This window comes from Cornus florida, unplaced genomic scaffold (genome assembly GCF_030987335.1).
Source record: "Cornus florida cultivar Cherokee Brave unplaced genomic scaffold, ASM3098733v1 CherokeeBrave_3.0.0_Hap2_Chr01, whole genome shotgun sequence".
Taxonomy (NCBI): domain Eukaryota; kingdom Viridiplantae; phylum Streptophyta; class Magnoliopsida; order Cornales; family Cornaceae; genus Cornus; species Cornus florida.
The window spans coordinates 84,607,904-84,634,149 of NW_026775571.1; the positions used below are offsets into that span (position 1 = coordinate 84,607,904).

The 26,246-nt window shown below is 36.6% G+C and overlaps 1 protein-coding gene across 2 annotated transcripts; it reads left to right on the plus strand.

Moving 5' to 3' along the window:
- Positions 1-25,149, plus strand: LOC132303809 (ankyrin repeat-containing protein At5g02620-like). 2 transcript variants are annotated; one of them, XM_059801238.1, is made up of 9 exons: positions 1-389; positions 491-544; positions 3,955-4,427; positions 11,859-12,335; positions 12,592-12,741; positions 16,041-16,118; positions 23,456-23,503; positions 23,601-24,043; positions 24,376-25,149. In XM_059801238.1, the coding sequence occupies exons 1-9, from the start codon at positions 295-297 to the stop codon at positions 24,988-24,990; spliced, it is 2,433 nt and encodes an 810-aa protein (XP_059657221.1). In that variant the 5' UTR covers positions 1-294; the 3' UTR covers positions 24,991-25,149. The 2 variants fall into 2 exon arrangements, with proteins under 2 accessions (XP_059657221.1, XP_059657226.1); XM_059801243.1 differs by lacking the exon at positions 11,859-12,335 and having other exon boundaries at positions 7-389.
- The last annotated feature ends 1,097 nt before the right edge of the window (positions 25,150-26,246 follow it).

Consider the following 26,246-nt stretch of genomic DNA (forward strand, 5'->3'; position numbering starts at 1 on the left):
AATAATATCATTTTATTTGATAATAAGAAATAATAATAGATTGCTAGTAACAGGCACTTCATGAATAAATATTTGCTTTTATAAAAAAATAAATAAATACATTAAAAACAATAGTAATAAAAATAAAATAAATACAATGGCGGAGACTCGGAGTACTGCGAAGGTTTCAAACACAACCGGTCCCCTCTCTCACATTCACAAACTCACACTCTCTCGCATCCTCTGATAGAGTCACCGACGTCGCTATCTTTCCTGTTGGAAAAATGGTTGAAGCTCTAACGAGTCCAAGCAAGCATGACGCGGAGGGCGTCTCAGAATTTTCTTGCCCTCAATGTCCACCAAAGACTCACTTTCTCCCTCTCACGAAGTTCCTCTGCAATTCCCTCAATGTACTAAAATCCACACACACACACACGCATATATTATTTCATTCTCTCTTTCAAGTTCTGAAACTATCTCCTCATTGCCTTTGTTTGTCTCTGTTTCGCAGTTCCTCCGACCGAGAGCCGCCAACCCACATTATATTCGCAATGTCTTGCACCAGGTATTTCATGAAATTCCTAAATTTTCTAGCGGATTTCTTTGTTGTTTTTGTTGTTGTTGTTGAAGGGAATGAAACTCAAACCTCTGTTTGGTTGCCTAGAAACTTTATATAGGAAATAAAAAGGATGGGAAATTGAAATCTTTACTGATGTTTAGTTCAATTCTTAGGCCAAATTTCACTAAACCCCTAAACAATCAAAAAGTTTCAAAATACCCTCTATTATTTCATTTTGCAGCAAACACCTCCATTTACCAAAAGTTTCAAATTACCCATATGACAGCCGGAAGTTGGAATTCTGGTGTTAAATTGTTCACATGCAGCGCGGGTGACACATGAACTTATTATTTTGACAAAAATGCCTTTACGGAGGCTTAGGAAGCACATATGCGGATACGGGATACGGTATAAATTTTATTTTTTTATAAATATTAATTTTTGGTCAATTTTTTTAAAAAATTATGAATCTAAATGCAATCATTAATAATACATAAACGATCGTTTCACAACACATAAAACAAGCATCCTGGTCATCAATTAGTAAAATTAGAACTTTTCTTAACAATTATACTATGTTATTATTGTTAGAAAAGTTGCATTTTAATGTTCAAACTTGTTAAAAATGTGTTATGAAGTCTGTGAGAAGTGTTGGATATGCAGTCGAAATACCTAAGAAGTATCGGATACTATTAAATATTTAAAAATATATTTTAAAGTTATGGATATGTTTAACAAGTATCGGACATGCATCCGCGAGTATTTGTGGAGTATCGGTATCCGACACGTACCCGATACGGGTACGTTGCTCTCCTAGAAGTATCCGTGCTTCCTAGACGGAGGCTCTTTTAACCTTTTACAATTGATTTTATATATGACAAGTTGGGGGTGTTTGTTATACAAATAAGGGTACTTTCATCAAAACAATCAGATTATGTGTCACGTGCAACACACATGATCACTTTGACACCAGAATTTCAACTTCCAGCTGCCCGAGGGGTGTAATTTGCAACTTTTTGGTAAACTGAGGGTTTTTGGTAAATAGTAGAAGGGATATTTTGCAATTTTTGGATACTACAGGGGGGTTTAGTGCAATTTGGCCTCAATACTTCACCTCTTAAAAAAAAAAAAACAGAGAAAAATTTGACTTGGTTGAGTTGTTGGTCCAATGTCAACTTTCCCTCAATTTCCCAGCAACCAAAAAGAGCATGAGTGAATTTAATAAGTAATAACTTTTAAATTCTTTACCTTTTCAATTATAATGTGCCTATTATTGTTCAAATCCGGCTTTGATAATGATTTTACTGAAGTTTGGATTGCAAGATAAGAATAAAATCATGTTGCACTCAATTAACTCACATTTTGGAAGATTGGAGCTTGTTGCTTGCTCTCACCCCTGGAATTTTTTTTATCTTTAATAGTAAGAAGGGTGTATCTCAGTACCACATTAAGCTTCTCCTTATCTTTGTAATGTTTTACTTTAGATATTTTCGAGCAGCTGCATACTATAGGTTTGTTTGTTTGTTTGGTTCCACCACCACCCCCCGCATTAAATTCTATTAACATAATTTATAAATATGATACACAGCATTGAGTTAAGACTTAAGCCGCATGAATAAATGTATAAATAAAATATAAAATTTTATGTGGTTTTTCTTGCTAATGACTTCTTCCACAGACAAAACTATTATTTCAGTTTTCACTATCAAAATTCTGTGATGCACATTTGGTACCCTATAAATCTACATTTCAAGAATTATACGATTACTAAACATAATTGTGGTCAAAATTCAAATTCTCTAGAATCCCGATACTGGGCATAGCCATAATCTACTTTTGATAATTTTGGGCACGGATAACCATTCTCTTAAAAACTTCTATGTTTTCAAAAAGATCTATGCTAGGCCTCAAACTGTAAACTGCATCTTTTTTGTTCTATCCAAGTTGAGGTTGAGGCACTTGCATCATATTATGTCTTACTCGGGCACCATGCAAAGCCAAGGAAACCAAGGGCTAGTGATGGAGCCACATAGGGCCCAGTGGGGGCAGCTGGCTCCACTCAATTTTTTGCAATTTTAAGTTTTTTATGTTCATGTTTTCTTTGTCAAGGTAAAATGTCCCTCTCAAATTTTTTCTAACAAAAAAATAAATAAATAAAGAAATAAAAATCCTTTAACCTCACTATTCCAGCACTTCACATTTTGTATAGCATGACAAAACGTGAAGTGCTTGTGCTTCTTGTTCTGGAGTAAAAGGAAAATCGAATGCTACAAGTGAGAGAGATCTAGAAGGGAAGTGGATAGGAATTTACAAGAGAAAACTAGGGCAGCAGCGGCTTCTAGGAAGCCAAAGAATGGTGCCATTTCATCGCCGCTGAAGTTTGAAGAAGAAGACTGTTACTCAGATCTGAAAGAGCTAGTAGTGTTTGGCTCTTTGATTATTCTCTCATTGAGATGATGAGAGAGAAAATGATTTATCAAATTAGGTGGAGGTTGTGCTGTTGATGAATGACGACTATATAACCAAAGTTGAGTTGGAATTTGCTAAAACATGACTCAATAACCAAATATCAAAGAAAATCATATGGAAGAGGACATATAAATTGTTTTGCTGAAATAATCTACTTAATTTTTATGGGCTCTAATTTTTTTCCCTTTTGTTGTTTTCTGGAAAGATTTTGTACTTTCTATATCTGCGACTTTATTGGTGATGGGAAAATTTCCTGCTAAAATCACTTTGTGCACCGACATTCTCAAAAGCTAAAACAGACGTTCCAAATTTTTTAGCGTTGATGCCCTCGTTTATGTCAACTCAAAGAATTTAGGAAAATGCATTTTCTAATAGCAATTAGTTTGCAATCATTGAGTAATTTTGGGAAAGGAGCGAAGAACCTTGATTTTGTGTGGTAACTAGTAACTAGTGTAGGTTATGGCGCATCCACTTGTGGAGAGGGTGTGTGAACACTGACCAAGCACCTAGAACAGGTTGTTCCCTTCACATGCTCTTTCTTTTTAATGTGGCTAAATAATCCCACCTGTCATGCCTGCAAATCAAAATATGTTGAGCACAATAAGCAGGCATGCAAAAATTATGCATTTACTTGATTCGTTTGCTGGTTCCATATCTGAAATTTAGGCTTACAATGTAACTGTTGAAAGTAAATATTGGTGACCAAGGGCCTTGTGGTCCAGTGGTATCTCCTCTACCTCCCAAAGTGGATGGTGAGGGTTTGATTCTCCAAAGGAGCAAAGTGGGTGTGTGTGAGTTTCTTGCCAATGACCAAAAAAAAAAAAAAAAAAAAAAAGAAGTAAATATTGGTGACCATCACTTATTTCTATGTCAAATGCTCTATCTATATTTGAAAACTTCTTAATTTTTTTTTTTTTTTTTTTTTTCCTGTCTTCTTACTGTTGAAGTATGAGTCTGTTATCAAAAAAGTCTGCTAAACCACGGGTTGAAAGGAGTCCCTCTATTGAATCATGCTTCCCAGCAAGGAGTTCCGCAGAGACTTCCGGTTGCAAGTCTCCTGAGGACAACGATATAAGCATAAACATGGAACACTCTCATGAGGACATATATCATGAAGATAGTACCTGCCTTGACAAATTTGACAATGGGATTTCACCAGCTTCTTATAGTGTTAAATACCCCATTGCATCTGCAGTACCACCAGAAATAAGCATCCCATGTCCATCAATCTCTGACTTTCAGAACTCTCCTCAACAGCTTCAAAATGTCATGAACTTGACCACTATTGTGGAAATGACAGGAAGCGATGCTCAAAGCATTCCTAGTTCGTCGAGGAGGCTAGATAGTCCTGGTTATCCCTTAATGAGTCAAAGTGCAAGTTTTCCACTAGCAACAGTTGCTTTTTCAGGTGCAATTTCTGGTAAGTTCTTCCTTAAGTGATTATTTGGGCTTCTGGATAACATAATGAATTTCCTTTTTACAAAACTAATATTAGAAAAAATTACTTTAACATGGTTTTATGTGCCACTGGGGTCAAATAAAACTGCATGGAAAAAGAAACATGATAACCTAATTTAATGTTGTGATGATATGAGTCATATGACAGCACATGGAAGATTGACTTTGATCACACACGCTCGTACATGTAGCTATATCTATAATATACATACACACAGGTAGACTCAGAAATACATATCTATTTGTGCATATGTATTGAGAGAGATACACAGACACTCATGAATGTAATGTTATGTATTGTGATTTTATTGTCTCGTGTGCCACCATTGTTGTCATGCATTTTTTTAATTATTGTACTGTTTTCAAGATCGTTATAGGAATAGTGTTTTTCATTTTCTGACAGATAGCACTTTATAGACTTGAGCATCATAAACATTAGGTCCATGTTTGGCACCAAATTGTCATCTGCGAGGTGTCAAGGGTGATATGTTAAATTCATGCAGTTGATCTTAAACTATTGCTTGTGGTTTTGGTTGAAGTAGATTACATGAATATATTGGTAGTATTTAGGAAACTAAGAAGGAAAATTAGCATCAATAGGATACATATTTCCTTCTGAAAGTCTCCAGGTCGTCTGTCTGCTTGTGTACATTTGCTCCTAATGAACTTGCTTCTCTAGTGGTTGCTCACTTTTGTCTGCTCAGATTTTGCTTTGTTGAATAGGATTAGACTGATAATCTGCACCTTGAAGAGTACTTAATCACACATAGATGGTCTTTTTGAAAACAGAGATTGAATAACCAAAGTCTCTCTCTGGGACTCTCACTCCTAAAGAATGTTTAGAGATGCTTATCACCTCACATGGATTGGCCATAACCCCATATTTATACCCAATATAGGAGTCCCATACATTTTAGGTAATTGATACCTTATAAAATTGTATTTGAGAGAGTTTCAAAAACATAGGTCAGACAGGTTGCATCGATCGAGCGAACTATTTTGATTGATTGATGCTTTCCGGTATTGAAAAGAATTTTACCTGGAACACATTCGATCAATCGACCAATCGATCTATGCTCTCTTGATAAGATTCAATCAATCGACCAATCAATTGAAGCATACTCTTTTCAAACTTGATGTCCAATTTCGAAAACATTTGAAACTTAAGTTTTGAAAAGCCAATGTTCAAAAACAGTTCAAAACATTTTTATTAGCCCAACCAAGATCAGAATAAGTCAAACTAAGGTCTTTCTAAAGTCAATTTCCCTGTTACCTAAATGTGTGATTGAGGATGGCAGGATGCCAACATTCTGTCGTAATCTTTGCAATTTAGTGTCTACCATGCCTTCAATCGATATTCCATAAGTGACTCAAGACACTGACACATTACAACACAGGTTTTGTTTAGGAATATTCTAAATTTCTTACACTTGACTCATGATCCTAACAATTACTATTCCTTTTTATTGTTAATTCACCGTCTAATAAACTTAATTATTATAATTACAATTCACCAACTTACCCATTTACTCTAAATTCACAGTAAGTGTAATAAATTAGTGAGTAGACAGTTTCCAAAGAAATATATAAGGAATCACACAAATGATCCAGGCAGCATGGAAGATTTATGTATAATTCTAAGTAATAACATAACATTTATGTAAAGAATCACGATGCTTGGCACTTCACTGAATCTCAAATCCAACAATTCATATAGCACTCGATCACGTCCTGGAGCTTACACTGGTGGAATATAAAGATGTTATTTCATAAATTAACCCACTCCTGCTGCCAAAACCAACCTGATACCATCACTGGTGAGTTAGTACTAGAATAGTATTCTCAATCTATAGCTGTCATTTCAATAGCCCCCATACCATATCCGCAGAGTATCTGTATTCCCCTGAAGCTTACACTGGCAGGATATGTGCTGGTAGGACAATTCAGTATCAAATTGTTTCAGACAAACCATATAATCACCCATATCGACCCTAAAGCTGTCATCTGCATGGAATATACCGTATTTGTACAACTATATCTATCTTTTATCAATTCAACAAAACGTACATGCAATTTCTCGTACATACAATAAACTGCCAATAGAGTTATCCAAGACAAGACATCAATACTTCTATAGCTACTTCCATTATTAGATTGTGTTAAAATGCTAGCTACTGGTAAGTTATCAATAAATTTCTTTAGTAACATGATAATTACAAACTATAATCTTTCAGTCCAGACTCTTGCAACTTTCAAGGTCACTGACAATGGACTCAAGTATTAGTATTATATTTTGTGAGCTAGTACCAAAAATTCAACTACAGTAATAATAGCAGATAACAAAAAAGAAAATGAAACTAAGACAAGTCAGGTACTAAAATTCATGCTACCACCGGTTTTTCAATTTTCTGTCACCTTTTCCAAAAAGCTCCATCATTTCTGTAAACTCTTTTCTCCACTCAAATGACATATATATGTGCTATATAGGAATATATATTTTCATCTAGACACCAACAGTACAAGAGTGGTTTGCCACAAGTTTGAACCATGAAATATTATTTAGATGTACCCTAAACAAGGTTTTTCAAAAAAAATTGGGGGGCCATGGCCCCTTCCCCCCCGGCTCCGCCCCTGCTGTTAGGGATATTAACTCCCTCCAACCCACTAAACGGTCGGCTGTTGAGAATTAAATCCTCCTTCATCATAAATAGCGAAACCATCATCATCACACATGCATATATGGAGATAACAATCATACACATCCATGCACAACACAATATTTTACATGGTTCACCCAACTCTAGGCCTACGTCAATGGAGAGAGAGAGATTTATACTATTATGAACCAATGAAGAGAATATACAACTAGATCTTAAAACCCCACTCACTTTCACTCATCGCATTCTTGAGGCTACATCTTTACGCTCGGGAACCCCTCTCGTTACAACACTCACCCTTAAACCCCTTTCATCTTTTTCCCTCTCAACTCTTTAGCCAACTCCACCTTTATTTATAGAGTTTTCAAACCCAAATCCTACCACTTACCTACCAAGGAGTTACCATATCTATCAGAACTCTAAAATAATAGCCTAATATGCCACAACTTCCTTCCAAATCTCCAGCCTTGCTCCACAAGTCTTCGGACTTTCAAAACGGAATAGGAAACTGTCTTTTGCACATGTTAGGAAAGTGTGACTGGTCTGAAATAGTGCGACTAGTCGCACTTCTCAGAACTCTCACCTGAGAAAGTGTGACCAGCCCGACTTCTTCACAACAACAATCTTCAAGAATTTGATCCAGAAATCCAATAATCTCCACCTTGACTCAAATTCCGTCTTCATATGCTCCTCCATAGCTTCACCTTGATTGAAGATCTCTCCACCTTGAACAAAAAACTCCTCCCGTCCTTCCTTCCATCCCATTGGTGCATAATTGCTCACGCATGGCAACCCACCAAAACTACTTTAATTCACTACTTTTTTGGTTTAAAGCAGCAAAACCTTCACACCATACTTGCCCCATCTTGAGAACTAGCACCCACTCTTTGGCTTGTCCCCAAGACTTATTCCTCATGGACTTCACACTATCACCTTCTTCCTTATCTTCACCATCTTCGTGTCATCATCAACTCTGATTGAATCTCCGTAGCACCTCATGATCAACCTTCTGCTCTGACAAACCTCATACCAACCTTCCGCTATAATCTTCAAGACCAACCACAAGCTCTGACCCACCATCGGCTTTGATACCAATTGTTAGAGATATTAACTCCCTCCAACCCACTCAACAGTCGACTGTTGTTGAGAATTAAATTCCTCGTTCATCACACATAACGGAAGCATCATCACATCACATTAACACAAGCATATATGGAGATAACTTACACATCCACACACAACACAATATTTTACATGGTTCACCCAACTCTAGGGCTATGTCCATGGAGAGAGAGATTTCCACTATTATGAATCAAGGAAGAGAATATACAACTAGATGTTAAAACCCCACTTACTCTCATTCATCACACTCTTTAGGCTACATCTTTACACTCAGAAATTACATATACTCTCCCTTCTCCTTACAATACTCATCGTTAAACCCCTTACATCTTTCCCGTCTCTCTAACTCTTCAGCCAGCTCCACCTTTTTAGAGTCTTCAAACCCAAGTCCAAGTTGGACAAGAATTCCACCGCTTGCCTACCAAGGATTTACCATATCCATTACAACTCTAAAATAACAACTTAATATGCCACAACTTCCTTCCAAATCTTTATCCTTGCTCCACAAGTCTACGGGCTTCCAAAACGGAATAGGAAACTGTCTTTTGCACGAAATTTTACTCTAGATTAAGAATAAATATATCTACTTACCTTAACTATTGTAGAATCTTAGTTGTTTTAGTCTCCTCTTTATTCTTCTTCTTCCCTTCTCTCTGAACAGAAGTTTCTGCCCTCTTTAAAAATACAATTTTCTTTTTTTTTTTTTTTTTTTTTTGCTTTAAAGAGTTTCCAACAACCAAATACAGATATATGTGTTTGTGTTAGCCGATACATGTTAGCCTAGAATCGTGGGATTTGAGGGCGTAATTAGTGAGATTTGACCACGTAATTATTGTCATAGTTAGTGAGCATAATTATTGTAAATTATATTTCTGACTAATATAAATAAATTGGTGTAGAGTGTTTGAAAAACAACCCCTTCTTCAATATTATTCAAGCCTTTACATATTTCTCTTCTTTTCCTTCTATCTTATATTTCTTTTTGGTATCAGAGCCAGGGTGGTTCGACTGTAACGAGGGCGTTACGAGTTCGGCACCACCCATTCGGGAATAATCTGAGGAGATATTGTTGGTGATTTGTGGTCTGAAGAGACATTGTTGATGGTTTGTGGTCTGAGGAGACATTGGTCATTCTTCCATTTACATATTTTTAAACATGTGTATGAAGGGAAATGGTTTGAGGAGACATTGTTAATTCTTTTATATATATATATTAAACATGTGTATGAAGGAGAATGGTGTGGGGAGACATTGTTGATTCTTCCATGTACATATTTTAAACACGTGTATGGAGGGAAATGGTCTGAGGAGACATTGTTGGTTATTTATGGTTTGAGCAGACATTATTGGTTATTTATGGTGGAGACATTGTTGATTGTTTATGGTTTGAGGAGACACATTGATTGGTTGATTGGCACTTCATTCGAGAGAGAATCATCTCCGGTCAAATTTTGCACTCCTCAGACATTCTGACGAATGGTGTTAGTAAGACCATGTTTGAGGATGTATTGTCCAAGTTGGGCGTTTCAAATATCCACGCACCAACTCGAGGGGGAATGTTAGCAGGGATATGTTAGCCTAGAATCGTGGGATTTGAGGGCATAATTAGTGGGATTTGACCACGTAATTATTGTCATAATTTGTGAGATTTGACCACGTAATTATTGTCATAATTACTGGGATTTGACCACATAATTATTGTAAATTATATTTGTGACTAATATAAATACATAGTGTAGAGATGTCAGAAAACAACCCATTCTTCAATATTATTAAAGCCTTTACATATTTCTCTTCTTTTCCTTCTATCTTGTATTTCTTCTATTTGTGTGTATGCATTTATTTATATGAATATATATGTTATGACAAACGCAACGGACCCAAGATAAAATCAAGAATCACGGCAAAAAATTAAACACACCACATAAAAAACACAAAGATTTATACGTAGTTCGGCAACAGTCTACGTCTACGATTGAGATTTGGCGAAAGTTTTCACTATGTGTAAAATCGGAAATTACAAGTTTTCAGCTCCTCATTCTATTTTTTGTACCAATTTTAGAGTCTCTCTCTTATACCACTCCAAATCCTAAGTGCCCTTATATATGGGGCTACAAGAGACTAATTAGGGTCCACGACCCATGAGTAAAAAACGGGTCAAAAATTTTCCTCGGGGCCAAGCCCCTGAACCACCAAAGCTTTGGTGGGCTTGGTCATAAGTGAGTCGCAACGCGACCCTTCACCAAATTCAGGCCACAACATCACTATATATATATTCGTTAAACGATAAGCTTAAATCCCTAATTTATTTTGGATAGGTATTTACAATTTGTTTGAAATATCAAATTCTTGGTTTTGACAATCATAAATTATTTTTATCATTTTCTTCATTATTTAGTGTGTGCGACTATGGTAGTAACTTGTGTACACAAATCAAAATGCTTTATTTAAATGTGAAAATTTGGGGTTATTACAGTATGAAAGAATTTGATGGCAACATTTTGTCACATTTTATTTTATTTTTTATTTTTATTTTTTTTCTTTCTTAGTTGGTACTCACATACACATGCCACCACTGAGGCTTGAACCTCTGACCTCCCTTTAGAAAGTAAAGGCCTGATACCGCTAGGCCACTGGCCGTTGGTACATTTTGTCACTTAGCTTAGTGGTCTTATCAGCTTATCTTAATGAAGTTTGGGAGACACCATAAGCATGGAGAAATAGGTGTAAGCATGTAGATTGGAATGATGAGTCAATGACATGAGTGGAATAAGTCAAAACATGTTGCACTAGTGGAAACTTGGTACCTGTATAATTTAGGGGAAATTTTGATAGATTATTATGCCTTAGCATCCTTTCTTGAACTTAACTCAATTAATCATTCACTCGTTTTTTCAACTAGTTGTTTCCTTTTCAATACGATGAGAGAGTTTTTTGTGTTCTTTGTTGAGGATTTAAAACATAATCACCTGATTTGTTAATTGATCTGGTTTAAATATAATTTTGAATCTAACTTATGAATAGAAGAATACATAAAAAGTATTTACCATTTCATTTCTAAAGGTGTAGAACTCAATGATTTTGCAAGACGCTTACTAAATCTTTTTTGCTTGTGTTTTTTATTTTCCTTTTTGGCCTACTCTTGTTATATGCTCCCTCCATCCCAATTTAATTGTCCCTCTTTCCATTTTTGGATCCTAATTTAGTTGTCACATGTGAAAAGTCAAAGTGATATGATTTGCTTCTTTCCAAAAATATCCAAGTTTTGATTTTTTTTTTTTTAAAACTGGACAATATACACACACACATATATTTATATGTATTATATAACCTTCAAAGGTAACATGGAAATTTTCAAAGGGGATAATGCATTTATGTCCCTTCAAAAGTTGGAATCCCGAATATATAAAACAAGAGTATCATTTATGTAATAGGTAGGAACTAACTACTAAACTACTGGAGAATGAAAACATTCAAATCTGAATGCATATAATGTTGGGTACTCAAGCCCTTCAGAGCCAAGTGCTAGGTGTGTCTGCCTTGTGTTCCAGAGTCCTAACATTCAATTTTGAGCCCGAGAGTGAACATGGGTTTTGATGCTCAAACATTTGCAGGAGAGGTAAGAGCCAATGGCCTCAGAGCATATGTTATCCTGTTTCTCGCTGCCCTTAAAGGTGATTGGCAAAAGGCTAAAGATTTTCTCCTGTCACATCCGCAAGCAGTGTCTGCTAGGATCACAAGGGGTTCAGAAACTGCTCTTCATATTGCAGCTGGGGCAAGACATACAGGGTTTGTAGAGGAGTTAGTGAATTTGATGACATCAGATGACTTGGCATTGCAGAACAAGGTTGGAAACACAGCCCTTTGTTTTGCTGCTGCATCTGGAGTCACAAGGATTGCTGAAGTGATGGTGAATAAGAATGAAAAGTTGCCACTGATTAGAGGTAGTAAAGGAGCACTGCCACTGTATGTTGCTGCTTTATTAGGCCACAGAGACATGGTTTGGTATCTTTACTCTATAACTAAAGAAGATCTAACAGACGAAGATCTCATTGGGCTGCTTATTGCTGCCATCACCGCCAATTTATTTGGTTAGAAACCTTTCAATTATGCATGTCTTAGAGATTTTTAGTTGCTGAGCAAAATTATCCATGTTACTATTTGCCTTAAAATATACGACTCACTTTATCCAGCACATGTTGTTTTCCTTATGTAGGTTTGTCTTTTGAAAATGATAGCTACCACATCTGCGCATTACCAACTTAAAATAATCATATTGCACTCAGCAACTAAACATCTTTAAAAAGGAATTATTGGAAATATTGACAATATTCTTTTGATTACTAGATGTAGCCTTGGACATGATTCAACGCTACCCTGGTTTAGCTATATCACGGGATGGAAATGGGGACACAGCACTTCACGTTTTGTCTAGAAAGCCGGCAGCATTTTTCAGTGGAAGTCAGCTTGGACTCTGGCAGAGGTGCATCTACTCATGTTAGTAACTGATTTCTCGACTATTGTTTACTATTTTGAAACTTGTTATGGTGGGTGAGTTCTGGTATTCTTAACCTTCAATTCTCAATATTTTATTACTAATACGGTCTTCATAGTTTAAGGTCAAGATAAATAAGCTGGGGATTGGACTAATAGGCTACAACTACACAAGAATAGAAGAATTTTAACTGTCACCTTGAGGAGAACAATTTATAAAGTTCTCCATATTAGTACTGTTATTTATTTATTTATTTTTATGTCAAAAATCTGTAAACCTGAAATGATGATAGGTTGAATGCAATATTTATGAAACTAGGGTTGGAGAGAGAGAGAGAGAGAGAGAGAGAGAGTATGAAGAAGCGTTGGGCCATAATCTTCTCTGCAACCACTTGTATCTCTAATGGAGATCAATGGCAGAAATCTGTAAAGGTGTATAAAAGGCACCAAAAGGAGGATTATAAGATTCGAGCTGGCATAGGCTAGATAATATGGGTCCACATGGAGTTTTGAATAATTGGGAGATTTGGTCAACTTTTAGTTACTTTAATTATGCTATTAGGTAAGTATTGATTACCTCAATTATGGGGTAATCATAAAGTCAAATATTGATTACCCCAATTATGGGATGATTACTTTTATTATGCCATAGAGTCAACTTTTGATTACCTCAATCATGGGGTAATCTCAGGGTCATAAGTTGCTATAAGAAGAGTATGATGTAAACTTGGTGAGGTAGTCAATGAATGAATAAAAAAAAATATCTTTTGAGATTTCTTTGTGAGTGATTCACAAATTCTGAGGGTGTGAGGCTTCTCTAGGTGTGATGCCTAGGCCCTGTTGGAGTGATTCCAATAGGTTATTGTTTTCTGTTGGTGTGATGCCAATAGGCTTTTTCTTATTTTCAAATCATTTCTCTCTCTTGAACCATAATCTGTTTCTCTGACCGTGTTGGTGTGATGCCAAGAGGCAGCTCTTATTCTATTCTCCTTGATTTCCTACATTTCTACTATCAAACCTCCAAATTTCAGCCCTAGTTGTTAGAACTTTCAGACTCTGAATTCTTTGAGTTCTTAGCTATTTCAGGTTGCTCTCTTGTCCCACATCAATCTCTCCAACATTTCCTGAATATTCTAACACTACCCTTCAAGTTGGTGCACAGATTTCCCCCATACCTATCTTGGATTCTAAGGGATGAGACAACTTGCTGCTAAGTCCTTTAGCTAATACAATAGCTAATTGTTCCCCTGACTTCACAAAGTGCAAACAAATAACATAATTCCCAAGTCTTCCATCAAAGTTTGGAGCCAATTAAGCTCACACACTATGAGCCATGGCTCTATATTCAGCTTCCGCACTGAATCTAGGCCACAATTTTATTGCTTTTTTCTTCACTGTATGTCTAAATTTCCTCCTACGAAGGTGCAATAACTAGAAGTAGATCATCTATCATCAATCAAACCTGCCCAATCAACATCGGTGATGGCTTCTAGTTTAAGATGACCATACTTGGCAAACAGTTTAATTGCCTTTGCTTGGAGCAGACTTCAGATATCCCGAAAGGCGTAGACACCTTTTAGATTAGTGCTAGGAGGATCATGCATAAATTGACTTGCAACTCCTACTGCATATGTTATGTTTTGAAGAGTGTGGGCAAATATATAAGTTTACCCACCAATCCCTGATATCCCCACCTTATCTACTTGATTGCCTTTTCCACTTTAAGGCCATGATTATCTTCAATAGGTGAGTCTACTGGTCTGCATCCTAACATATTTGTCTCTTTCGACAGACTATAAAATGTACGTCCATTGAGAAATAAAGATGCCCTTTTTTTTATCTAACATCTTCAATTCTAAGGAAGTAGCATACATTTTTCGAGTACTTAATTTATAATTTCCTAGCTAAGCGGACTTTTAATCTAGAAACTTCCTCAGTGTCTTCTCTTGTTACCACTATGCCATCCACATATATAACGATTATTATGGTCTCACCTTCCGTTCAGTTGTCAAACTGACCAGTCGAGGCTCTAGAGAGGAAGAATCTAAATCGATCACGATGCGGGCAACAAGTGAAGGGTATATCCAATCATAACACTTGAGAGATGATCCCTGCTTGAAAAGGTGAAGTCAATATACCTCTCACCTTTTTATTAAATAAAGTAAAATCTAAAAATAAAAAAGAAACAACTAATATGGTAATCACGCAATGGGATTCAAGAAGGTTACCTACTCACACTTGATCTCATGAATCAAACTTTTTGTGTTTTTGCGACTGAATGCATAATAGAGTTTGAAATCACTGCAAAAAAATATATATATATTTTTATGTTTTTATATGAGTTCAATATTATTTTTGATACATATGGATGTCATTTTGTGAAAAAGAGGCACAAGAAAAAAAAGAGGGTGGATTTTGGTAGATTTATCTTTTGAAATAGAAAAGTGGAGAATAAGAAACTGGGCTTTGTGATTAAAAAAAGAAAATAGAGGGGTGAGTGAAATTTACTTGAGGTGGATCTACGGTATTCGGAGATTTCCTTCAGCGACTGAACTCACCAATTGCTAAGATGCGGGTGTCCCCTTCTTCATTGGCGAATAAAGAAAGCTCAAGTTTTTCTGTTGCTTTGGCTTTCTGTAAAAGACAAAACTAATAATATTACATCTATATTATATATTATAATCTCTGTTGGCTTAAGAAACTAAAACTGAGGGTTAAACAGAAATTTCAAGATTTAACAAAGGCTGTAAAGGTAATTATGTCCATATATTATATATAATGTCTGTATCATTGATTTTTAGTTTTTCTAGGTAAACCTCAAAGGTTTATGTAAAGAGTAAAGACCCTATACTTCCAGAAAACAACACCAAGCATAATTGAGCGTCATTCACATTGCAAGGCAAACTTAAGTGCATCCTACCATTCTAATTGCTTGAATTTTGTTTTTTTCATTCATCATCACACGATGTAGATGGTTAGTGTTTTTTGGGTGTTGATCACACAATCCTGGAGCTACAAGGAATTCATCCTGTTGGTCACACAATTGACAATCCCCCGTCCTACATCATTGGTTTTGACTTATATTAGTTAATTATAACATTATATTGAGAAACAGGATGATTTTTTTATTTTTATTTTTTTTTCAGTTAATGGTTGCTTCCTTATTCTTAATTTGTTAATTTTTTGAGCTTATAACAATTCTCTTTCCTAGATGAGCCTTCTTTATCTCACACTATACTTTGATGTTCCATGGTCAATTTAAAAGAATTTAGATGATATTTGATTTATTCTCACCTATGCAGGTCTCCATGTGGATGTGCCAAGCAATTATCTCTCCTCTTACAAAAGGCACAGAAAACTAACATATCCACTCTCACACGGTGCTCTCTCTCTCTCTCTGATCCATTTTTCCAATGATTACTGAATAGTGAAATGTTATGTGATTGCCAAGTTGTCACTTATTCAACATTGATGTTTACATCTATTATTTATGAGCTAGGACATTCCAATTGGGACTCGGTGTGGCTATAGAAATTCTATAAAATCTAGATGGTAGAAGATGGGCATCAATGTGTACTAATGTCACCTATTTTCCATTTCTATACTTGGAAGGACTGTAAATTGTAAGAAAATGATGGGAGTAAGAACATATAATCAATTTAATGACAAATGGGTGCAACAGACTTGCTCTTTTTGACATTTTTGAATAAATAGCGATGAAAAGTATTGGACAGAGGTGGACAATGATGCCATGATAAATAGTGTCTGCACATCTATCTTATCATCTATCCGATAAAAAGGGTCCATCACATCTATCATAGATAAGACGGCAGTGGCCTTGACCTTCAAATCTTAGATTCACATCAATCCATAAAATTTTCATATTAAGCTGATAATTGGCAGGCTTTCAAACTGCAAAAGTGGTATCATAAATTTAATCTCAAACTGACGGCCAAGATAGCTCTTAACCTCATTAATTCCAGTAGTATCATCGCCGGTAAGAATAATATCATCGACATACACAATGAGAGCAACTGTTTTACCGCCTGAATGACGTAAAAACAAGGTATGATCAGCTGCACTTTGATGGAAACCAAACTTGAGCATAGCAGTGCCAAAGCGATCAGACCAAGCTCGAGGAGACTGCTTGAGGCCATATAGAGAACGACGAAGATGACAAAAAATACCAGAATGAGCAGGAGAACGAAAGCCCGGAGGAGGAACCATGTACACCTCCTCCTGCAAATCACCATTAAGAAAGACATTCTTGACATCTAACTGAAATAGAGGCCAAGATCGAATTGCAGCAACGGAAAATAATACATGGATGGTATTCATCTTGGCAACAGGGGCAAAAGTCTCTTGATAATCTATGCCATAAGTCTGAGCATAACCCTTGGCAACCAATCGGGCCTTGTAACGAGCAACTGACCCATCTGGATTATGCTTGACTGTAAACACCCAACTACAACCCACCGCCTTTTGTCCAATAGGAAGCGGAACCATGTCCAAGTCTGATTTTTCTCAAGTGCTTGTAGTTCTTCTGTCATAGCATCACGCCATTGAGGTTGTGCTAGCGCATCTGCAACACTGGAAGGAACAGGAACCAAGGCAACAGAAACAAGAAAACTCCGATAGGAGGGTGAGAGAGCATAATCAGAAACAAAATTAGAAATAGAGAAAGTACAAGAACGTTTATCCTTTCGAAGAGCAATGGGGCGATCATCAAGCGAAACAATAGCTTGAGAAGGTGGAGCTGGTGCCGAAGGAACAGGGTAGTCGATCGTGGGAGTAGAAGCTTGCACCTGTTGTCTCCGATTATAAACCTGTGAAAAAGGAACAATTCCCCCTGCTGGAGGGGTATCACGAGGAGGAATTATAGAAGAAGAAACAGGTAATGGGAGAGGAGTTGAAGACGGAAGAAGGTGATCATCCATTATATTCAATGGGAACCATTCACTCTGAGAACCAACTGAACCACTATAGTATGGTGTATGCTCAAAGAAAGAAACATCCATGGATATAAACCGCCGATGATTGGGAGGATGGTAACACTTATAACCTTTTTGAGAGTATGAATAGCCCAAAAACACACACTTCAAAGCCTTAGGGTCAAGCTTTGTACGAGTTTGCCCCAACTGCTGAACAAAGCACACACACCCGAAGACTCGTGGAGGAATCAAAAATAGAGATGAATTGGGATGTAAGATTGAGAGTAGGGCTGCAAAGTTAAGAATCCTAGAAGGAGTCCTATTAATGATGTAAACAGCGGTAAGAACTGCATCTCCCCAAAATGACTGGGGAACATTCATGCCAATACAGATTGCTTTGGCTAAGTCAAGGATGTGGCGATTCTTTCTCTCAGAACGACCCTTCTGTTGAGGAGTTTTAACATTAGCCAGCTGATGCGCAATCCCAAATTCTGTACATAACCGTTGTACCTCCCCATAAGTGTACTCTGTACCCTGGTCAGATCGGAATTTTTTAATGGTACGACCAAATTGAGTCTGAACCATTGTCATAAAATTTTTGAAAATGGTGTATACCTCATTTTTGGTTTTCATAAGATAAACCCAAGTAACACGACTATGATCATCAATGAACAACACGAAATATCGAAATCCAAGACTAGAAGTAACTGGGCAAGGACCCCACACATCTGAATGAACAAGATCAAAAGGTGTTAAAACAGATTTATTACTACTAGCAGGATAATTGGAACGAACATGTTGAGCCATATGACATGTTTCACAAGATAAATCTGACACTGCCACGTTATAAAATAAGGAAGGAAATAAATGTTTCAAATAACCAAAAGAAATATGTCCTAAACGCATGTGCCAACGCATAAGCTGGGCTTTATTAGATGAAACAATATTAGAAAATGAAGCTGAATGTGCTTGCGGTGACAAAGGAGCATCCAACAGGTATAAACCGTCCACTTCACGCCCACTGCCAGTCGTCCGTTTCAACACCAGATCCTGAAAAATACAATGAGAGGGAAAGAACGTTACACTACAATTTAATTGTTTGGTAACGCTACTAACAGAAATAAGATTTGTAGTCAACTTTGGAACATGAAGTGTATTTGACAAAGTTAATGAAGGAGTAACTGATATGTGACCCTTCCCAACAATGGAAGATGGAGAGCCATCCGCAAGGCGGGCCTTGCGTTGGCCAGAGCAGATACTATAAGATTGGAAGAGTGAGGACATACCAGTCATATTGTCTGAAGCACCAGAATCAATGATCCATGGTGTTGAAGATGTAGATACGCTATGTGTAGACGCAATAGTACCTAAGTGGGCATAAATGGAGGTTGGCTGAGATGATGCCTCCATTTGGTTGAAGAATTGCTTGAACTTGTCCAAATCAGCTTGAGTCAAGGTAACTGTGGCAGAAGATGTAGAGGCAGGGTTGTCAGGAGTTGACAACGAGACTGGTTGTGTAACAGAATGTGTAGAGGATCGAGGCTGTTGTTTCTGTTGCGGTGGACGTCCATGTAGAGCATAACAACGAGATTTGATGTGAACAATTTTTCCGCAATGGTCACACCGTCCACGTTGTCGTCCCAGAGGAGGACCAATGGTAGTGCTCTGAACTGACTGGGATGGTGAAGTTCCTGAAAGGTTGGGAATCCGAACTGCCATAGCAGAACGATCAACAGAAGCAACACCTAATGGATGAGTCCGGCGGCTCTCATCTGATAACACATAGGAATATGCATCCTCAAGAGTAGGGAATGAAGATAAGCCCAATAAATGAACACGAGCATACTCAAACTCGTCGTTCAACCCGGCAAGAAACTGAAACACTCGATTCTTCTCCACAATTCCTGCATATACAAATGCATCATCTGGATCCTTCCAAGAGTGGAAGGAATCATAATATGACATCTCCTCCTAAATAGCACGAAGCTTGGCGATGTAACCTGAAACTGTCAAGTCACCCTGAGAAATCCTGGTGATATCTCGCCCCAGCTGGAAAATTCGTGCATTATTCTGCCTCTGAGAATAAGTGCGTTGAACTGAATCCCAAATCTGCTTAGCAGTCTTCATAAATATATAGCCAACAGCTATGTTTGGTTGCATCGAATTGACTAGCCAAGACATAACCATAGCGTTATCTGCGAACCACTGTGGATATGCCTTCACTGACTCAGCTGGCTCTTTCTCAGAACCAGTAATATAGCCAATCTTGCCTTTGCCACCAATGAACATCTTGGCAGACTGTGCCCAAATCAAATAGTTGGAACCATCCAACTTCACTGTGGTGATTTGAAGTCTTGGATTTTCTGATGAGTTGGTGGGAAAAATGGCACCACCACCCACAGAACGTGAGCCAAGAGAATTAACAGTGGAGGACCCTGAATTTGCCATAATCTGTCACACGACAATAAAAAGAACTCCAAAAACACCACAAATTCTGTTAATAAATCAAAGGGTCTCCTCAGACCATAAACAATGTCTCCTCAGACCATTCCCAAAAAATCCAGATACATACCTTTTTTAAGGAGCGCTGCCCGCTTACATATAGCCAGACAGCCTCCTTAATATTCGGAACCTCTTTGTAAATTAATTTTTTTTTTTTTACCCAAGCCCTTCTAGGTGTTGGAAACCAACTATCCCAAATTACCCAACCCTAGAAGAGTGAAAAAGAAATTGTAAAACTTAAAAATACCTTTTTTCGATCACAAAACAGCAACACAGAAAAACATGTGTAGGCAACGTCACACGATGTCACAAACAGCCTAAGGTAGCTGTCGCACAAGTAGCAAGGCTGCTGAAAGGTGTGGAAAGGTGTTGGCTCTGATACCAAGTCGAAATATAAAAAGAAGAGAAAAGAGAGAATTGCGTAAAGGCTTGAATGAGATAAATTACCCATTCACAGCTCTAGTATTTATAGATAAAATGAGCACATGCTCATATTACAAGAAAGGAAACAAAATCAAATCATTGCATATTCTATGCCTAGACATATGCGTAAATAAAGTCAAATACATGATTAGTGGCTATCATATCTCACAGATAATATGGTAAATCACATCCCATGATTTGGGCCTATCATATCTCGGCTATTATGGTAAGTTATACCATAAATCGTGGTATCATAAATGCTAACAAAAAGTGTTAACTGCTTCTATGTAAAAGAAGAGTTTGATCCTTTATCCTTCATATTTTCTTTAGTTTTCTTGTTATTCCTATTAAAATCCTAGAATTTTGGGTAAGACCAATTCTTGCTTGTATATATGTATGTATGTATGTATGTTCCCAGTGGAAAGTATCAACAATAGTAAAATTTTCTTTTCCAAGGTATTAAAAGAAAATAATTGGAGTAAATTAATAGAACAAAAAAAATGGTCTTTTTTATTATTATTTTTATCTGTAGGCAAGTATACTCATACACACATCCCCCACTGTGGCTTGAACCATTATCTGCTTTTCTCTACTTCGTCTCGGAACCTTCTGAGTTCTGATAATAGTGTCTTGCTAACTTGACCCTGCTAAATTGTTTGAAATATAGTCCAAGTCGGAGGTAGCCCCAGATTCATACTCATTACGAAAGTTCAAAATCCCTCAACTGTTCTAGCTATGATTGCTGCCAATGCTGTCATATATCTCCCTCTTTATCCTTCCTTTTCCATTGATTCAATCTTTGAATCCTCTCCCCATATATCTTTTATTTTTGATCAGGTAAGTACTCACGCACACATTGCCCACGCTGGGGCTCGAACCCCTCCCATCCTCTTTGAGGGTAGGGATGTTATACCATTGGGCTATTGGCCCATTGGTCCTATATATCTCCTTCTTTACCCTTCCTTTTACATTGATGCAATCTTTGATTCCACTCTCCCTAGATATAATAACGGTGGTTGTTAGTGCTAGTTTCCTTATGCTTGAATAGGATTGGCTGCCCTCAGATTGTCAAAAGACCATTCCATTTCATGCCTCATGCCAAACAGTATCAACAGGCCACATTGCTGCAGAAAATACTTCTGGGCACTTGATGCAAATGGACAAGGAAAGAAGAGATGTTTGCTGCTCTCAATTTGCTGGTAAATAGTAATTGTTCTGTAGAAACATTAACTCATCATTCCACAAGTTGATCCCTGGTGGATATGTGATTTTTACCGAGGATCCAAAATAAATGAGAGTTTAGGCACTGCTTTTCAAAAGCAGTCTATATGGTGCCAATTAACATGGGGGATGTTACGTAAAAATATTCCATACTGAAGCTGAGTTGTATTCCTATCAGCACTTAATGTCCTGATAGTTATGTCATTGCTGTTCCCGTTCAGTAGAAAGTCATCTGGTGTGAGCCTTTTTATTTCTATTAACACCATGACAATTTCATTGGCAGTGCCACGGTACCGGGTTTGAGTAGAGCATCTTCTACTGTGTGTGTATATTCGTACGTCTATGGATAATTTCCTTTTCTAAGTTTTATATCTATGCCACACTCTTTATTTTATTTTTTAAAGTATACTCAAACTATCAGAGGAGGTGATCTACATACCAAAATTAGATGATTTGATGAGTTGTAAGATAACTTATAATTAGGGATTTCATTCCAATTTAGATGATTTACAGATTGTTTGTAGTTAGGAATATTATTTGTGGATACCAAATCTTGGGATATGATTGTGGTAAGCATTCCTTATATAGTAAATATTATTATATAAAGAAAGTCTCCCGAAGGGAAAGGGATAGAAGTTTTCTCCAGAAATCTCTTTGTTCTCTTCGTATTGTCAAATGAAATCCCTAATTATAAGTTATCTTACAACTCATCAAATCATCTAATTTTGGTATGTAGATCACCTCCTCTGATACAAACACATGCTTCCACTAGGCCTTAACCCTCAACCTCCCCTTTGAGGAATTGGAAGACATTCTACTCAAGTCAAGGCTTTGGTCGTCTACCTCTATCCTTTAGTCAAAATACCCGCGTGTAAGATATATATATATATATATATATATTTTTTTTTTTTTTCAGTAAGATTTAGTCATCATCCACCAAAAGAAACAATATATATATATATATATATATATATATATTTATTTATTTATATATGTATATGATCATTTTTATTCTTAATTGTACAGGGACTATAATAGATCTCAACATACCCACATAAACAAAATTTAAAAATATTTTGTTTTTCAAAGTAACAAAAAGGAATTACTTAAAATTCCAAATCCAAATACGCTAGCATAATTGATAGCAAACCACTATTATCAAATTTTATTTTTATGAAATATACTCTATCCAATTCAGGAAAAAATACTCTATCGAAAATATTAGTATCTAATAAGGAGAGGGATGTTACAGTGATGGTCCTCTCTTCAACACAAATGAACTTTCTAGCCACGGTTTGCTGGCCAACCAACAAATGTCTTTGAACAATCCTTTATCTTCAGCTTTAGGGGTAGATCTTGTCATATAATTTTATGGTAACAATGATTGATCATACTCAATGTGTTCTGGATTCAATCAATGTCTGGTTACCTTTTTTTTTTCTTCTTCTTTTTTTTTTTGGGGGTAACAATGTCCAGTTTCTTGTTGCCTTGGCTGTGATGGTATTTGCCCTAATTAGCTTTAGTTTTACATTTGAACAAGTCATTCTATGAAACATCCAAAAAAAATAAAAGAAAGTTTTCTTATTTTCTTTTACTTGGCTACATCTTGTTTCTTATTGTCTCTTAGTTCTTTTTTGCAGTGGTTCCTTTCTTGAAAGTGCTACTTTGGAAAGTCCTGAGTTTCTTAGGTATGCAACACGAACACTATTTCCTCATCAACTAGGAAAAAAAAAACACTATTTCCTCATGCTTCACAGACTTGGTTTGACTCAACACTGCATGCAGTTCCAGGATTGAAAGTAATTTATGACAAAAAGTTGATGCAAATACAAGCATTGGAATTGGTGAAGCGACTATGGAGTCAGGTTCTGTTACTGAACGACTCAAAGATTGGAGAGTTGATAAGGACTCCTTCTCGATTACTGTTTACTGCTGCAGAGCTAGGAATTGTGGAGTTTGTAGTCGTGCTTATTCAATCATATCCTGATCTTATTTGGAAAGTTGATGATAAAAGTCAAAGCATATTTCACATTGCAGTGGCACATCGCCAGGAAAATATTTTTAATCTCATATATGAGATAGGAGCTCATAAGGATTTGATAGCAGCTTATAAAGATGAAAACAATAACAACATGTTGCATTTGGCTGGAAAGCTAGCACCTCCGAATAGGCTGAAAACTGATTCTGGTGCTGCTTTGCAATTGCGACGGGAGTTGCACTGGTTCAAGGTTTATTTCACCTCAACATACTGCATTGTTCATTTTTTTCTTTCAAACAAGAAAAAGAAAGAAAATTCTTATATATAACTTTACTGATTTTTTATTTTTTATTTTTAAATGCCTTCTTTACATATATCTGTGTGTATTAAATTATCCTCAAATTAAAAATATTTTGGATCTGAAATATTATTTTTCTATTGCACCAACTTTTCAAAGGGAGCAGAAAATAACTAGAGATTTAAATAAGCTTGTTTCAAGTTTATAAACATAGTTGTGTTCTTCTTGCCAAGAAGTTGTTAGGTTCCTTACTTCCAAACTCTAACGCCTCCTAACGATTGCAGGAGGTAGAAAAGATTGTCCAACCTCTATATACAGAAATGAGAGACTCTGAGGGGAGGACACCTCAGTTTCTCTTTACGGAGGGGCACAAAGGTTTAGTGTATGAAGGGGAGAAGTGGATGAAGGATACTGCATCTTCATGCATGGTTGTTGCGACGCTCATTGCCACCGTGATGTTTGCTGCTGCCTTCAGTGTACCAGGTGGCAATAATGATAATACAGGAAGGCCAATTTTTATATCAAAGAAGCCCTTCATGGTTTTCGCCATTTCAGATGCATTAGCATTATTCTCATCTGCCACTTCAATATTGATGTTCCTGTCTATTCTGACCTCACGCTATGCTGAAGAAGATTTTCTCGACTCGTTACCTAACAGGTTAATAATGGGACTGGCAACCCTCTTCATCTCAATTGCCACCATGATGATATCTTTTTGTGCCACCTTTTTTATTGTTCTTAGCCAGGGATTGGAATGGATTGGTGTTCCAATGGCTTTAGTTGCATGTGTCCCTGTAATCTTGTTTGCTTTGTTACAATTTCCCCTTTTTGTTGATGTGATCAGTCATACATATAGGTCTAGCACCATCTTTGGTCCAAGAAATTATTTATTGTGTTAGATAGAGCAGAAGACTATTGAATGTGGATGAACTTTGAAAAATTCAGATAGACCTTAACATTTTAGGTGTAATATTTTTGTTTTGGTGGATTGAGCACTTCCAATGTAACTCATGTAATTTTTATTTCTTTTTTATTGAAATTGATTTTTATTCAAGTCTTGTTCTAGTTTTCTGAATTGTACCTTCCTGCAACTTTTTTTATGTTAATACCAGTCATGTCGTTGTATCAACTGTTCACGTCACGATCAAAGTTTTCCATGTTTAATATTATAACGACTTGCCCAATTTCTTCTTTTTCCTCTTTTTTTTTTTTTTTTTTTAATAATTTTTTACTTTCTATTTATGTATGTATTATGTTACATTTGGCACAAAAACTGGGATGTTTTTTATTCTCCAGTATGTGCTCCACATTCATCAAGCTCGGCGGATTGAGTGCATTTGCTTCTTGTAACCAGAATGATGTTCCTAAATCATAAGCGAAAGGGATCTAGAAAATGCAACGTATGGAAACATGAATATAGCTTCAATATAAAATTCTGAGAGACCAATATACTTTTAGAATTAAACATATATGTTTTTCCCTGCTAAATTGTATATGTTAACGCATTTTGGGCATGGAAGGGACTTTAAGCTTATAGTTAATTATCAGACAAATCTCTGTTTATTCAATTGGTCCTAAATTCGTGTGTTAAAAATACTTTTCTTTTTCTTTTGGGACTTTCCAAAGGGCCTTGATTTGTGAAAGACATTATTTTTCATTAGGATGCTTCTATTTTAGAATTGGAGATTGATATGGTAACGTAGGCAAGTTGTGGAAAGAATTGGGTTTGAACTTTGAAGACTATAAAAAGATATGGGTTTGGTAGAGAGAAGAGAGAAGAGGAAAGAGGAATATGTAAGGGGTTTAATGGAGAGTGTTGTGAGGAGACAGAAGAGTATGTAATTTTTTTTTTTTGATAACCCAGAACTCCCCAAGACACAACCCTTACGGACCCCACCCTGAAGCAACAAACTGGGGATACGGCAGCCTGCCCCATAGCTGCAATACCGGGTAAATAGACGAAACTAGAGTCTTGGTAGAGGACTCGAACCCTGGCATCCTGTGTGGCAGTCCTAAGCCCCACCATCACTGCTAGCCCGCCGGGGGCGAGAGTGTATGTAATTCCTAGAGATGTAGCCTCAAAAGAGATGATGAGTGAGTTAGGATTTTTACATTTAGTTGTATATTATCCTCCTTAATATAAAATACTGTGTGT